The sequence below is a fragment of the Haliotis asinina genome, chromosome 8 (genome assembly GCF_037392515.1).
Source record: "Haliotis asinina isolate JCU_RB_2024 chromosome 8, JCU_Hal_asi_v2, whole genome shotgun sequence".
NCBI classification, from domain to species: Eukaryota; Metazoa; Mollusca; class Gastropoda; order Lepetellida; family Haliotidae; genus Haliotis; species Haliotis asinina.
In genome coordinates this window covers 62,635,725-62,648,460 of record NC_090287.1, presented here as the reverse complement: position 1 = coordinate 62,648,460, position 12,736 = coordinate 62,635,725, and the positions used below count along the sequence as shown (strand labels likewise).

The window sequence follows — 12,736 nt, the reverse complement described above, 5'->3', positions numbered from 1 at the left end:
ACATATTACTTTTGCTACCTGCATGGACCCTAGCTGGATTTACACCATCCCCTCAGCGGCTGGCGATTGTAGGAAAATGTAGAATTTAAAATGACAAAAATACTACGTTTACAATATTGGTAAGTTTTAATTTCACTTTGAAAGTTTTGGGTTTTACGTATCCTTTCAAGGGTTGATGACATGAGTGTTCATGAAACAACGGTATGCTGAACCCAAGCAATTATCACTTATTTGCATTAGGACTAATACCCGAGTACACGCCGGACAATACCAAAGTGTCATTAACGTAAACGTGATCATTACTTTTTCAGTCCTTAGTATGGTGATCTACCTCCAGTTGTTGGCAACCTATAGCTCATTTATATATTGTATTGTCCTCTATAGCTAATTTTACATTCTACTCTTTGATATTCTAGTTAGTTTTACTGTCCTTCGTTGACAGGTTTTTACAATGTGTGTGCTATTAGTTCTTTTGTATTTTTATAAGTTATCGTTCTCGTCACGATATGGCTGCAATATTGCCGATGTGAGGTTAAATATTAACTCACTCACTCACTCATTACTACTGAGGATACGGAATAATACACATGAGATGACACACTAATGGACGCTGCACACGCTGATGGATGCCAACATGAAGGTGAAAAGTAGGCGTTTGTCTGCTTGAGTGTAAGAGAAACAGAATCAATTTTCAACATCGTGCTCTGTAAATTAAGCCGAATGTTTTTGTGTTGTCTTTAATCGACTATTTTGTGAGCTTATTTGCTTGCATGCTGCCATTGTGGTATTCCAAGAACTCTAATGATAGCGTAATGTAAACAGGATGTCACTATGCAACGGCGATGTCAAATCACTGCGATTGTTATCAATTATCAGACTTCGTCCAGACACATTGTCTCCGAAACCTCTCTGAGGAAAGTTATTTGTACCATGCGCACAAAACTCATACTAATATATACCTATTCGTATGTGTGGACTTTGGGTGAGTTTATATTGCTATTGTTTATATATCAGAGTGATTTCTGTTATTTTTGATTTGTCTTTTCAGCATGACGTGATGTTTTTCATATGGTCAGTCGTACGTTTCCAAAATGATATTCCGAACGTGAATATATGTCATGACGAAAAACCGACAAGAAGTAAAAATAGAAGCTGGACATTTATTTCTGCGTGATCTAATGTTATCAGTGAGTATAACGTCTGGTTTGATTGATGAAACCAGTTTGCTTTTCCTACCAGATATTTTGCTGACCACTGAGGGGTATGCGAAATGCCAACGTCCTGTTGTGTGCCATAGAAATGACTCGGTCGGGGATCAGTTAAACGTGACCAATTGGCTGATCTCTGCAGGCGACTTATTTGCTGCGTCGAAAACAGGTAACGTTTGTCATCTGGAATCTCAATAAAATATATGCGTGTAGGTTTCTTAATAACAAACATGTTTCTTGCTCCAAAATGATGCTTTCCGACTGGGTACTGTCGATTTCCCGTTGATCGTCTATCACACTTAAGTCATCTAGGGTTGTCCTTGATTTTGGTGCAATGCTAGAGAGCATTTCAGCCTGAATTATATAGTGCATTCATGTACGTTTTATTTATTTGTCGTTTTATAGTATTGCCACTGTTTTATCCAGTGCGGTGACAAGATATGTCAAGTACAAGTGACAGAATTCCTTTCTTGTAATAAGTATGTGAAATTTGAGATTTGAAAGTTTGGGCATTACCACTGATTTGAAATTTTCGGATTTGTCACGTTTAGCGGAGGCATTTCGATTTTGCTGATCATTCCTTTCACCAATCTGAAATGGAAGGGACTGACACTTTCTTATCTGCATCATGTCTGGGTCCTTGTTTCATTTTCGACACATGGATGACATTACTGAAGTCCGCCATTCTATATTCCGACTTGTACCATCGGTTCCCATGTATTTTCCGTAGTACAACTCACGTTTGCCTGTACATTTCGCTCATACACACACTACCTAAAGCGAAGAAACAGTACTTTAAGTCCCAATTGTCCCCAGCATGGTGATCTAAACGTGAAATCTTAACTAAATCACCACCTAAAGTTGTGAAGATAGCAATGCTAACATTATGATAACAGGAGGAAAGATTCCCTACTGAACGCTGAAACTGAGGAATGAGCTGCAGTTCATTTCCTCAAACTAGAGGGTACCAACGAAAGCAGCATCCAGGAGTATAGTCCTGACCTGGCATCGAGTGCTTATAACCTGTTTTGAAATTTGAACTCTAACTTGCGTGGAAGACGATTTGCCAGTGATGAACTCTAGGCTACAACAGAAGTCGAAACATTTCTCCATTTCTCAGTAGGTTATCTCCCTTTCATTTATCGCAATAGTATTACTGTTTGTTGCGACGTGTTGAAACTTCCTGAGGTATCTCATGAATAATTAATGTACGCAGTACTACCAATGGTTCTGCTGTAGGTAGTGAGTTCTCAAAACTTGTTGACCACCCCTCGTCTGCGATCGTTCGCTTGTATCTTTTTGTAAAGTCACGTGATTATAGCCCCCTAGCGTCTAGCAGGCAGCTTGGGTTGTCTGGAGTAAAAATAATCCGACTATGATAGTGACAATGTTACAGCAACACCTTTTTTTGAGTTTCAGTGAGATGGGTAGGTGAGGACATGATGGTCCTGACATCGCTCTCTCCCTGTCAGTGTGACTTCACTCCCTCCACCCACAGGAATGACATCCCTTTCAGTCTTTGCTCAGTTGTCTGCTCGACGCTCCTATCCAGCCACACAATGAATGTCCAGTCAGTGTTAAAAGTCACAAATACAAGGCAAACTAACTTTAACACCCTCGTCAGACCCCATTCCATACACGACTTGACGAAAGGCATCACCTCAATAGTCAACCATGTGAAGTGGAAAACGTTCGTTGTTACAACTTCATCTTATGACGGTAGGTTATAGAATACCCAATATCACCAAAGCCCTTGTAGATAGTGAGTAAAGAAAATGGCTTGATAACAGACGTTGACAAAATAGTTTGTGAATACAACAACCACCTCAACCATTTGAAGTGCAAGACGTTCGATGTTTTAACTTATATAGAACGCCGCCCTGTATTACACAAAAACCTCTTGATAGAGATGAAAAGATTCTTTGATAATAAACAATTGAAAGCAACTATTTGTGAACATGCGAATGCAAAACAAATCACCAAGCTGCAGACATACTTTAAAAATTCAGACACAACCCAGGAAACAAGGCACATATGTAATATACGCGAGGCTACGAAAGTATATTGTTGATAACAAAACTATAATTGGTACTGTGCTTACTAAATAATGCTATTTACATTTTATATTGCTCTGATAACAATTATGTTATTATACTGTGTCGACCAAAGACAATCAATGTTGTACGTGAATACTCCATCAGCAAATTATAAAATATCATCCCAAAAGGTCATATGCCATTAAATGTTTTCCAGATGTCTATATTTACAGTTTTAACTGCATTATCTGGAGGAATACTGGCTCCGATCAAGTTACTGATGTATATGATAGATGATCCCAACAATCCACTTGAAGATATTGATCTAGAGAGTTTCTACCAAATGCTTCCGAAGGAGGACCTCAACTTTCTTGTGATGTGTCCCTCCGACTGTATATTGAAACTCCTCAAACAGGTAGTGTCTGTAAACTCCCACTATGTTCCCAGTTCATTTCTACATTATACCTGGAAATCTTCATTTCCGGAAACTTTCATTATTTATTACTGCATAACAGGGTATATGAACAGAACGAGTTTATTATTTTTTTTTATTTTGGTGGAGCCCTTTCTCATATCAAAACAATACAATAGGCCATTTATGCAATTTCTATCAAGCAACAATAACAATGGGGTCATGGAGTCATTTATAACGAGCATTAAACGAAATATGCAACACTTCTTTACATGTATAATCAATTGTGTCTAAAAATAAATTAGACAAAAGAGAAAAGAACATATTTATCATTAGTATATTCTGAAATCAAAACAGTTTAGGTATATCAAAGCTGGATGGTATGAAGTGCATTCGTGTTTCGCGACAGGTTGGCAGGATGGAATCAAACATGACAATGACGGAATCAGCTGGGAGCTCGAAATGGCTGGTGATTCCTTCTTCCGGAAGTGTCATGGATATTGCTCACAGTCGTGAGGCACTCAAAACTGAGGGTGTTGTGTTTCTGGAGTTCATGCCCTGCTCGAAGTATTATGCACCGCTGGTAAACAACTCTTTAGTGTAGGCACAGTATTGTGCTATTGTTGTAAAGTGATTTCCGTGTCAAAGAGAAAGTATGTCACACTGCGTCATTACAATACGTAAATTCGTTGACACCATCCAAGGGCAAGAACTTGTATCATGACTGAGCTACGTACATTGTTACTTCAACCCTTTTACCACTTTTGAAAGCTCTTATCGCTGGTAAACTACTGTTTGACGTAGGCACTTTCTTTTGCTACATTGTGAAGTGATTTCTGTGTCAGAAAGGAATTATGTCACTCTGCATCAATGCAAGTTATACATTCCTTTACACTCAGCACTCTAACACTCTAACATGACTGAGGTATGAGCAACCGCCATAGTGTTAAATCAGCCTAGGGAACACTTTTGAGTACATGTGTATGACATCATGTTTCGAAATTTGTTAGCTCCTATCATATTTACAAAGTTTCGCCCAGGAAAGGAGTAAGGTAACAGAACAGGACGCTGAACAGCTGCAAAAGGTAAATATATACACAACATCCAAAGCTAAGATGAGTGACCATTTAGCATTATTCTAGCAATATCACGACGGGCGACAACAGAAATCGTCTTCACACATTGTGCTAATGTGGGGAATCAAGTCCGAGTCTTCAGAATGAACCACTTGAACCACTAAGCTACACTACCGTTACCAGAAGCTAAAGAGTGACTCACATGGATCAGGTGGCCACGATATGGCGACATTTAGCTTCTGGCTGATCATGATTATCTCACGGTCCATGGGCGTAATTTGACTGAGGCATCAGAAAACGTACAATGAAAATCATCACTGTTGTAATGAATGTTTTTGCTTTTAAATGTATTATGACGGTAGTATCTGCAATTGCTATCTCTTAGTGAACAAAAAGTTGAAACACATAAAAGGGAAATTCGCAGTGTGTCGGTATTTTCTCGAATTGTGTATGTGTTTTATTTTGCTTCTTATCGATATATTTTTTGTATCGCAACTATTTTTAAACATACAACAAACTGTGTTTACAAAAAATATTTAGACATAGTAACAGGGATTTTTTTATCTACACATTATTACTGCATAAACGTAATATACATGTACACTTTTGCAGCCTCCGACCGCAAGACATTCCGTTGTTCAAGCTGAACTCCAAGTGCTCAGCAAAAGCCATACTGAAACAAAAATTGAAACTGTGGGCTATATTGGGAGAGATAACTCCGTTGAGGTCAAGCATCCGCTCTATCATGTCAGCCGTTATGGATTTCACAACCGAATGTTAATTGTCGGGACTCTGGAGGTATTTATTATACACTTCATATATGAACTGCTTTGTTCTGTTATTGTAGGCAGGGCACTTGCTGATCATATTGAGGCAACTTATTTTCTGATTTCACAATCGAATTATTTGTCTAGACCCTGGAGCTAGTGCTTTGTTCAGTGAAGAAGTGCATCTGAAAGACATTGACTTGTGGCCTTTCGCCTAATGCACAATGAAATAATTAGTATTAACTTATACCTTTATATAGCGACGACATGGCCAGCATGACTTAAAATCTTAACTCACTGACTCACTGACTCACTATCACTGGTGGTAATGCAGTCGATATTACACTACATATTACAGATGCAGTTTTTGTCTGTGTACCACTAGTTTATAACATGTTGGAAGAACGGCTGGTGCATAAACGTCGGTAGCTTTCACTAATACAGTATCTAGACTACAACACTAATGCGGAAAATTTTGGATGTATTCAAAGGTACATTTGATGACAAGGGAGTATAATTTTTCCACGATTTATATAAATTGTAAAATGCAATCAGACTTCAGTAAAACGTAAATGGATTAAATGTTACGAAGCAACTGAAATCACAAGCTCATGCAAAATTGTAAAATCAATAAATAACATCACATCAACAATAACTTATCAACAAATGATAATGAAACATTAACTGGTTTAAGGTTACAACGACCAGAATTAATACAATAACACTTAACAACCTTCCAATGCAGAATGACAAGTGTTATAGTTTACGATATTTTACGAGCGCCTCAATCGCGTCCTCCTGTTCCCTACCGATCACTGCAGATAAAACAATCTATAATGCCAAAAAACAATATGTATGAATGTATGAGTTACAGCAATGTATAAGCGACCATTAGGTCTCGGAATATTAGACCGTAAAAGAAATAATGGAATTGTTGATGTTAAGCACAGGACAAAGAAATATGAAATATTCGAGAGAAAAGTTTCATGACATTTCATTACATTTTGATGGTATTTCACAAAAACATTTTCGTATTGACACAGTGGGCGCCATTTGTGATCAAAAGGATGGAGAACGGTTCTGTCAAGTTCGACGGTCTTTGCATCCAGCTGTTGCAGGAACTGGCGAAACAACTCAATTTCAGGTTTCAGTATTTAAATGTTTAATATCTGCGTGCTCGTGTGCGTGCGTAGGGGTAGTTTTTCATATTAATTATACTCGCTCTATAACTCAACCAGTCTAGGTCAAATAGAGTGTTTGTAGAACATATTGAAAGACTGTGGCTGTATTCGTGTTTGTTAGTTACAGGCTGATGGAGCCCAAAGACAAGGAGTGGGGGCGGGTACTCAATGGCAGTTGGACGGGGCTGGTCAAGCTGCTTAGTAATGAGGTACGTGACAGTTATAATACACAGGTGTGTTCAGCATGCTAACATCAGCTCTTGCTCCCAGCAGGAGATGTTCATAGCAGAGGCCGAAGACGACCAGCAGTAGGCGTTTATAGGAGAGAACGTGGACGACCAGCAGTAGATGCTGATAGTCGAGAAAACTGACGACCAACAGTAGACGTCCATAGTACAGAATTATTACATCGTGCAACGTCGTTGTTATATATACACGCTTCATAGCTGTTTCATGGTGTTTTCCATCCGCTGAGTAACCAATGGGTATTCTGTTTTAAGTTGTATTTGACAACTGTAAATGTGACACTGTGTCAGTTTTCACGAACATAGTCCATATAGTCATATATAACTTATGAAGCCAAGTGTAAAGGTTGTTATTTCCACACTTCCAGGAAGCTGATATGGTTGTGGCACCGATGTCTATGACAGATAGCAGAGCTACAGTCATCGATTTTACAGTACCATACTTTTACGCCAACTCAGCTCTTATTCTCAGCAAACAAAATCCCAATTCCAGCAAGTGGATGACCCTACTCTCCCCATTACGTTACGAGGTTCTTGTTTGTATCCTCGTCTCACTCATCTTCTCCACTGTCTTCCTCTTCCTGCTAGAAGAAGTGGCACCAGTCTTTTCGTTGACGAACAACAGACCGGCGGATTTGCTGACCCGATATAGAGATATATTCTGGTATCATTTTGGAGCTCTTGTAGCGAACGGTAAATCAGCAGTGTTCAATAACAAACATCCTGAAATATCATTTGGGATGTGTTTAGGTAGATAAAAATTAATTTAATTGCATCAAGTTTATATGCATATTCGCTTATTGAAAGATCATGATGCTTCAGTTGGTTATTTCGTAGTTTCCTTGTCATAAGTATGTTCCTAAAACATAGAATATGTGCGTAAGCTGTTGAGTGGATTTTTGTAAACTTTAAGACCATTTATATAGATCAGTATGAATGGAGAAACATAACAAAAGCACGGATACTCCAATAACTGGAACTGGGACTTTTTTGCTCGATTTGATCCAAAAGCTAAATACCAGAGGCCCAAGTAAAAGACAGAATCGTTATAAAAGTATTAATTATTCTGCAGAATTTTGTTCAGGATTTTTAATGATCTGCAGATTGTATGGAATACATATGCCAAAAAGACGTTAACAGATTGAGACGGTTGTGATGTTTCGGCCTTGATACAAGACTCGATATAAATATGTGCATGGATGAATAATTGCATTCCAGGGGGAGCATATCTTCCCAAAACGGGCTCAGGACGCACAGTGCTCATCTGTTGGTGGCTGTTCGCTGTGATAATGGCGGCCACCTACAGTGGTAACCTCATAGCGTTCCTCACTGACGGACGAGAAAAAACGCCCTTCTCCAGTCTGGCTGAGATGGTGCAGCAGGACACATATAATTGGGGATTTGCGGGCGGGACATCAGTGGACACTCTCTTTCAGGTCAGTGCGTGCGAGTTGATTGGGTTTATCAGGTATTTGATTGTGTGAGATAGGTTTATATATCGCAATCAAACTTGTGTGCGTGTGTAGCATCTTGTATTGGTGTACAGTGCTGAGATGCCATAGCATCCTTGTAATGATAATACCATCTTTGAAGGTATTTTGGTATAAAACGACCAGAGAATCGAACCAGAGACCGTCTTCTTGCCGAGCAGATGCTGTATCTGTTTTGTCAGACGTATCTGTTTTAATGAGGGTTATGTCGTATGTAATCAATATCTTGGCTGACTTCACACATTGGGACAGCGCAGGGATCGAAAACATGTCTTTTACTTTACGAGTCCTCAAACATTATCCAGTTTAACCTTTCTGACCGGACAGAGCATGTTGTCCGATCTGGACGTACAGCCTCCAGTGTATTCACCTCAAGGACTGTCACCACATAAGAAACCTTCATACCGGACGAAGACGCTACTGTCGGTTGTTCCTAGAAATCTGTGGTTTCAGTAATTACCATTTGCTGTTATTTGTATGTAAATGAGACTCCAGATTATTTACATTGTTTGTTGATTAAGTAACATTATTTACGATACATACGAAACATGTTTTCAGGATTCCAACATTTCCGTCTATCGGAAAATATGGCAACGTGTGGAGGAAATGACGGCAAGGGATCCTGATTGGTTGAGTCCAGATGGCAATGAGCACCTGCGTCGAGCGGTAGAGAAACAATACGTGTATATTGCAGAAGAGTCTACTTTAGAGATGTGGGACGACCCACGGCGGTGTAGTTTACAGATGCTGAATGAGAACTTCCGTTCCATGCAACTTGCAGTTGGCCTACCCCAAAACAGCGAACTCGTTCATGTCTTCTCTCACCTGTGAGTACAACGTGTGTTGGTGTGAGCTTTGTATTCGTTGTTTTATGGTATTGTTTACATTTCACCTGGTTATAGCTATGTTAATGAGTGGATCATACATCAGCTAAACAACATGGTTGTAGCTTCAGATTACAGTAGAAGTTGTCTAAACCGGCACCCAATGGGACTGGATAAATAATCTGGCCGCCCGACTACTATCAGTGGTCTGTGCTGGTCTTTGCTGGTGAAGAATCACACATGTGCCGTTAAGTATTAGCAATTTTGGACTCTATTTGCAGAATTCTTTAAATATATAGTGTTATTACTCGCCCGTTGAAGATACTGCAGTGTAATATTTTCACTTCAATATTACACTAGTGTAATACCGCTTGACCTATGACGTCAAAATGGTTCAAAGTTGTGACGTCACAATGCTAATGTTGATGTCGCGATTTTACTAGACCTTGCTTGACTTGAAAGCTGAGTGTCCTCACACTAAACGCAACTTCGCCGCAGTTTCTGTCAATTTATGTTGGCGAGTAATAAACAGAATACTAAACTCGCTTCCGTGAAATACCATGTTCATTAAACTCGTTAAAGATTTAGTATCAAACGAGCTTTCGCTCGTTTGATACCAGATCATTAACTCGTTTAATAAAAATGGTATTGCACGGAAGGTCGTTTAGTATCCTCTATTCATAGACGAAGAAGAATCACACATGTGGCGTTAAGTATTAGCGATTTTGGACTCTATTTGCAGAATTCGTTAAATATATAGCGTGCAAAGTGACATGATAATGTCCCCATACTTTCTTTCCGGTAATGGCCTCTTTCGACAAGCATGGGTTGCCGAAGACAAATTCTATCCCGTGTCTTCACATGACAAGATCTTTATCATAAAACCTGATTCTCAAAATAATTTAAGTTGAAGGTTTACTCTCATTTGCCGCTGTTAGTTTAGAAGGAGCGTAGGGATATTGTGCCACAGCCCTAGTGCCAACAGTTTCACAGCAGTGCACTCATTCACTGATTCAGCAAAAAGAATTGCTTAGGGAACGTCGTGCAGAGATTGTTGTTCAAGCACTATATCAGGTTTAAACAGTGGTTTGTACGATATATCTGACAGTTATATTTTCATAATACATGTAGTTCACACTTACTTATAAAGCAATTACTTTGCACAGAAACAGAAATATATTTATTGATTAATCCATAAGTACTCTATTTTCCGAACTGATGATTGTGTATGTGTCACTAATCCCGCTACGGGCCAAAGATCAGTTTATATCTTTCCGTCCAGACCATGCAGTCCAGTGATTGACGGGCTGAGCATTGATTTACGCACATGGAATACGAGAACACGCGTCTATGACATAATAGCCTGAGCCCTTTTGCCTCATCCAACAACATCATTCTTTGCAGAAGGCAAATTGCAACCTTGCTCTTGCTCTTCTCATAGGTGTGACCGATTCAAAGATGAAGTATTATAGTAATCCTATATGCTGTACAAATATTCTGCCAATGCATAATCGTTACACTTTATATTCACCTTTACATAATGCTGAAGTTGTGCCAAGACTCAGGAAAGCATTGTATACTGTCTATTCTCTTTTCCAGAATATTGAGAATAATAGAAAGCGGCCTTCTGGATCTTTGGTGGAATCGGTTGAAACCCAAACATCGGTGTGAGTCTCCAAGTAGAAACGCAAAGAGAGTGGATCTCTCAGCATTGCAGAGCGCCTTCTATGGTGCAGGAGTGGGTGTGGCCATGGCACTCGTGGTCCTTCTTTGTGAAATGCGTAATAACCGGAGATGTAAACAAGATCAGAAAAGCAATTCTGAGAGCATTGATGAAGACTCCATGAGATCTGATGCTTTATCACAGGTACTACCCCATTCAGACATATACGCTCACACCTGACCGAAGACAGTTATGCACAGAGGCCTTACGGAACTTTATGGTCTGTCAACCTGTCTTCATTATACATTCATTAACTTTCTAGTATTAGACACTTTTTCGTCGGGTGGCATTTGTGTTGCTAATGCATTCAATCGTTTGTTCAACGATCAAAACGCACTATTAACTACAAAACGCCGAAGAGGTTTTCAAAGAATTCATGAATACTCCATTGTGGTAATGAATCACTATGGGATTACTTGCTGCTTGTTAAAATAAATTTGTTTTATATGCAAATTCTAGGGGAATGCTAACGTTTTTGAACATGCAGTTATTATGTGTGGGTTTTCACTTTAATGTAATGAAAATACAATATGTGTTTTTATATTCAATAAAACTTGCCTTGGTTGAAATATTCGTGTTCATACAACGATCAAGTCTTCACTAGGATTTCTTGGCATGTAGTGCCAGACATGGTAATAAACAATGTATGATATGAGAAACCTGTCTGTTCCCACTGACCTTTAGTTAGACAATAGTCCAAGTAGGTGGTGTACTATCTGTGGCTATAAACTCTTTCATTGTAGGTTGTGCGGACATAAGATATTAAAAGCCCTTCAACGGCGTCCCTCTTCTGGTTGATCAGATGGACAAAGCTGTATGACATCCGTAGAGACCACATAATCCATAAGAATTCTTGATTAGAAAGACGTTTCCATTTAGGGTTTTCGAGCTAGGTGGATACTTGACACACCAGATATTTAAAGCACTTCAACGGCGTCTCTGAGTTCAATTAAAGAAGGGTCGGTGGTATTTCAGCCATATAGTCACATGATCAAGTTGTATAATTTCAAACAAAACATCTCAAGCTAAAACCTGTCAACAAAAGACAGTGAAATAACCAGATGAACGTATTCAAATGTTGCAAAGAATAGAATCTAGAACTAGGTTATAGATCGACAGGAGCCGAAGTTAGGCCACCACAGCAGGTGCTCACGACACTTCTTCTATCCGTCTGTTCTTTGATTAGATGGACAAAGTTGAATAAAATCCTTAGATATCAACCGATCCAAAATAATACGCCAACGTCCGAAAAATGTCTGAACTTTCAATCATGTTTAGGTTTCTTTTAGCCAGGAGATGTTTTTGTCGACCAGATGCGAAAGGACAATAGCACTGTTGCTTCCCGTGGAGATGCCTACTTCTTGCCTTACTTCGTGGAAATGTCTAACAGACAAATTTCACGTTTAGCTGTTCAGAAGCCTGGCTCTACACAAATTCTTTTCCCAGTACATTGCAAAGGACATTTGTTTTCATATTGGGAAAATGTCCTGAAACGTTGTTGATAGAAATGATACTATAGGTATGGTCATCAAGTGAAGTGACAGCTGTCAAATATCGAGGCTGAAGCTTTCGAGCTTAGAAGTGTTGCACAAAAGTAATAAGTTAAACGTTTGAATGTTCTCTATGAGGAAGTGGATCATGCCACGTACTATTTTGTCAGTAAAGCTAAGACAGTTATAAACATGTGTTGTTTCATACATTTAGGAACAACACCAGGAAGATCAGGGTTTCCAACTAATCTTCAGCTGAATGTGCATGTCTTAAGAGGCGACCA

At 39.1% G+C, this 12,736-nt stretch overlaps 2 protein-coding genes across 2 annotated transcripts in view; one reads left to right on the top strand and one right to left on the bottom strand.

Moving 5' to 3' along the window:
- The window catches only part of LOC137294727 (cyclic AMP-dependent transcription factor ATF-3-like), a 270,414-nt gene that overhangs the window by 74,085 nt on the left and 183,593 nt on the right, over positions 1-12,736 (bottom strand). The window lies entirely within an intron of this gene.
- LOC137295336 (glutamate receptor-like) lies at positions 832-11,720 on the top strand. Its single transcript, XM_067826652.1, has 14 exons — positions 832-982; positions 1,240-1,377; positions 2,628-2,927; positions 3,478-3,659; positions 4,066-4,254; positions 4,667-4,741; positions 5,345-5,530; positions 6,543-6,643; positions 6,802-6,889; positions 7,294-7,618; positions 8,144-8,361; positions 8,974-9,242; positions 10,839-11,106; positions 11,706-11,720. The coding sequence occupies exons 1-14, from the start codon at positions 832-834 to the stop codon at positions 11,718-11,720; spliced, it is 2,505 nt and encodes an 834-aa protein (XP_067682753.1).

Bases quoted from the DNA above. Each gene is read 5' to 3' on its own strand.
- LOC137295336 (XM_067826652.1), top strand. From the start codon at position 832: ATGCAACGGCGATGTCAAATCACTGCGATTGTTATCAATTATCAGACT. The intron at 2,928-3,477 runs GTAGGTTATAGA...CTATATTTACAG, and splicing joins TACAACTTCATCTTATGACG to TTTTAACTGCATTATCTGGA. The intron at 5,531-6,542 runs GTATTTATTATA...GTATTGACACAG, and splicing joins TAATTGTCGGGACTCTGGAG to TGGGCGCCATTTGTGATCAA.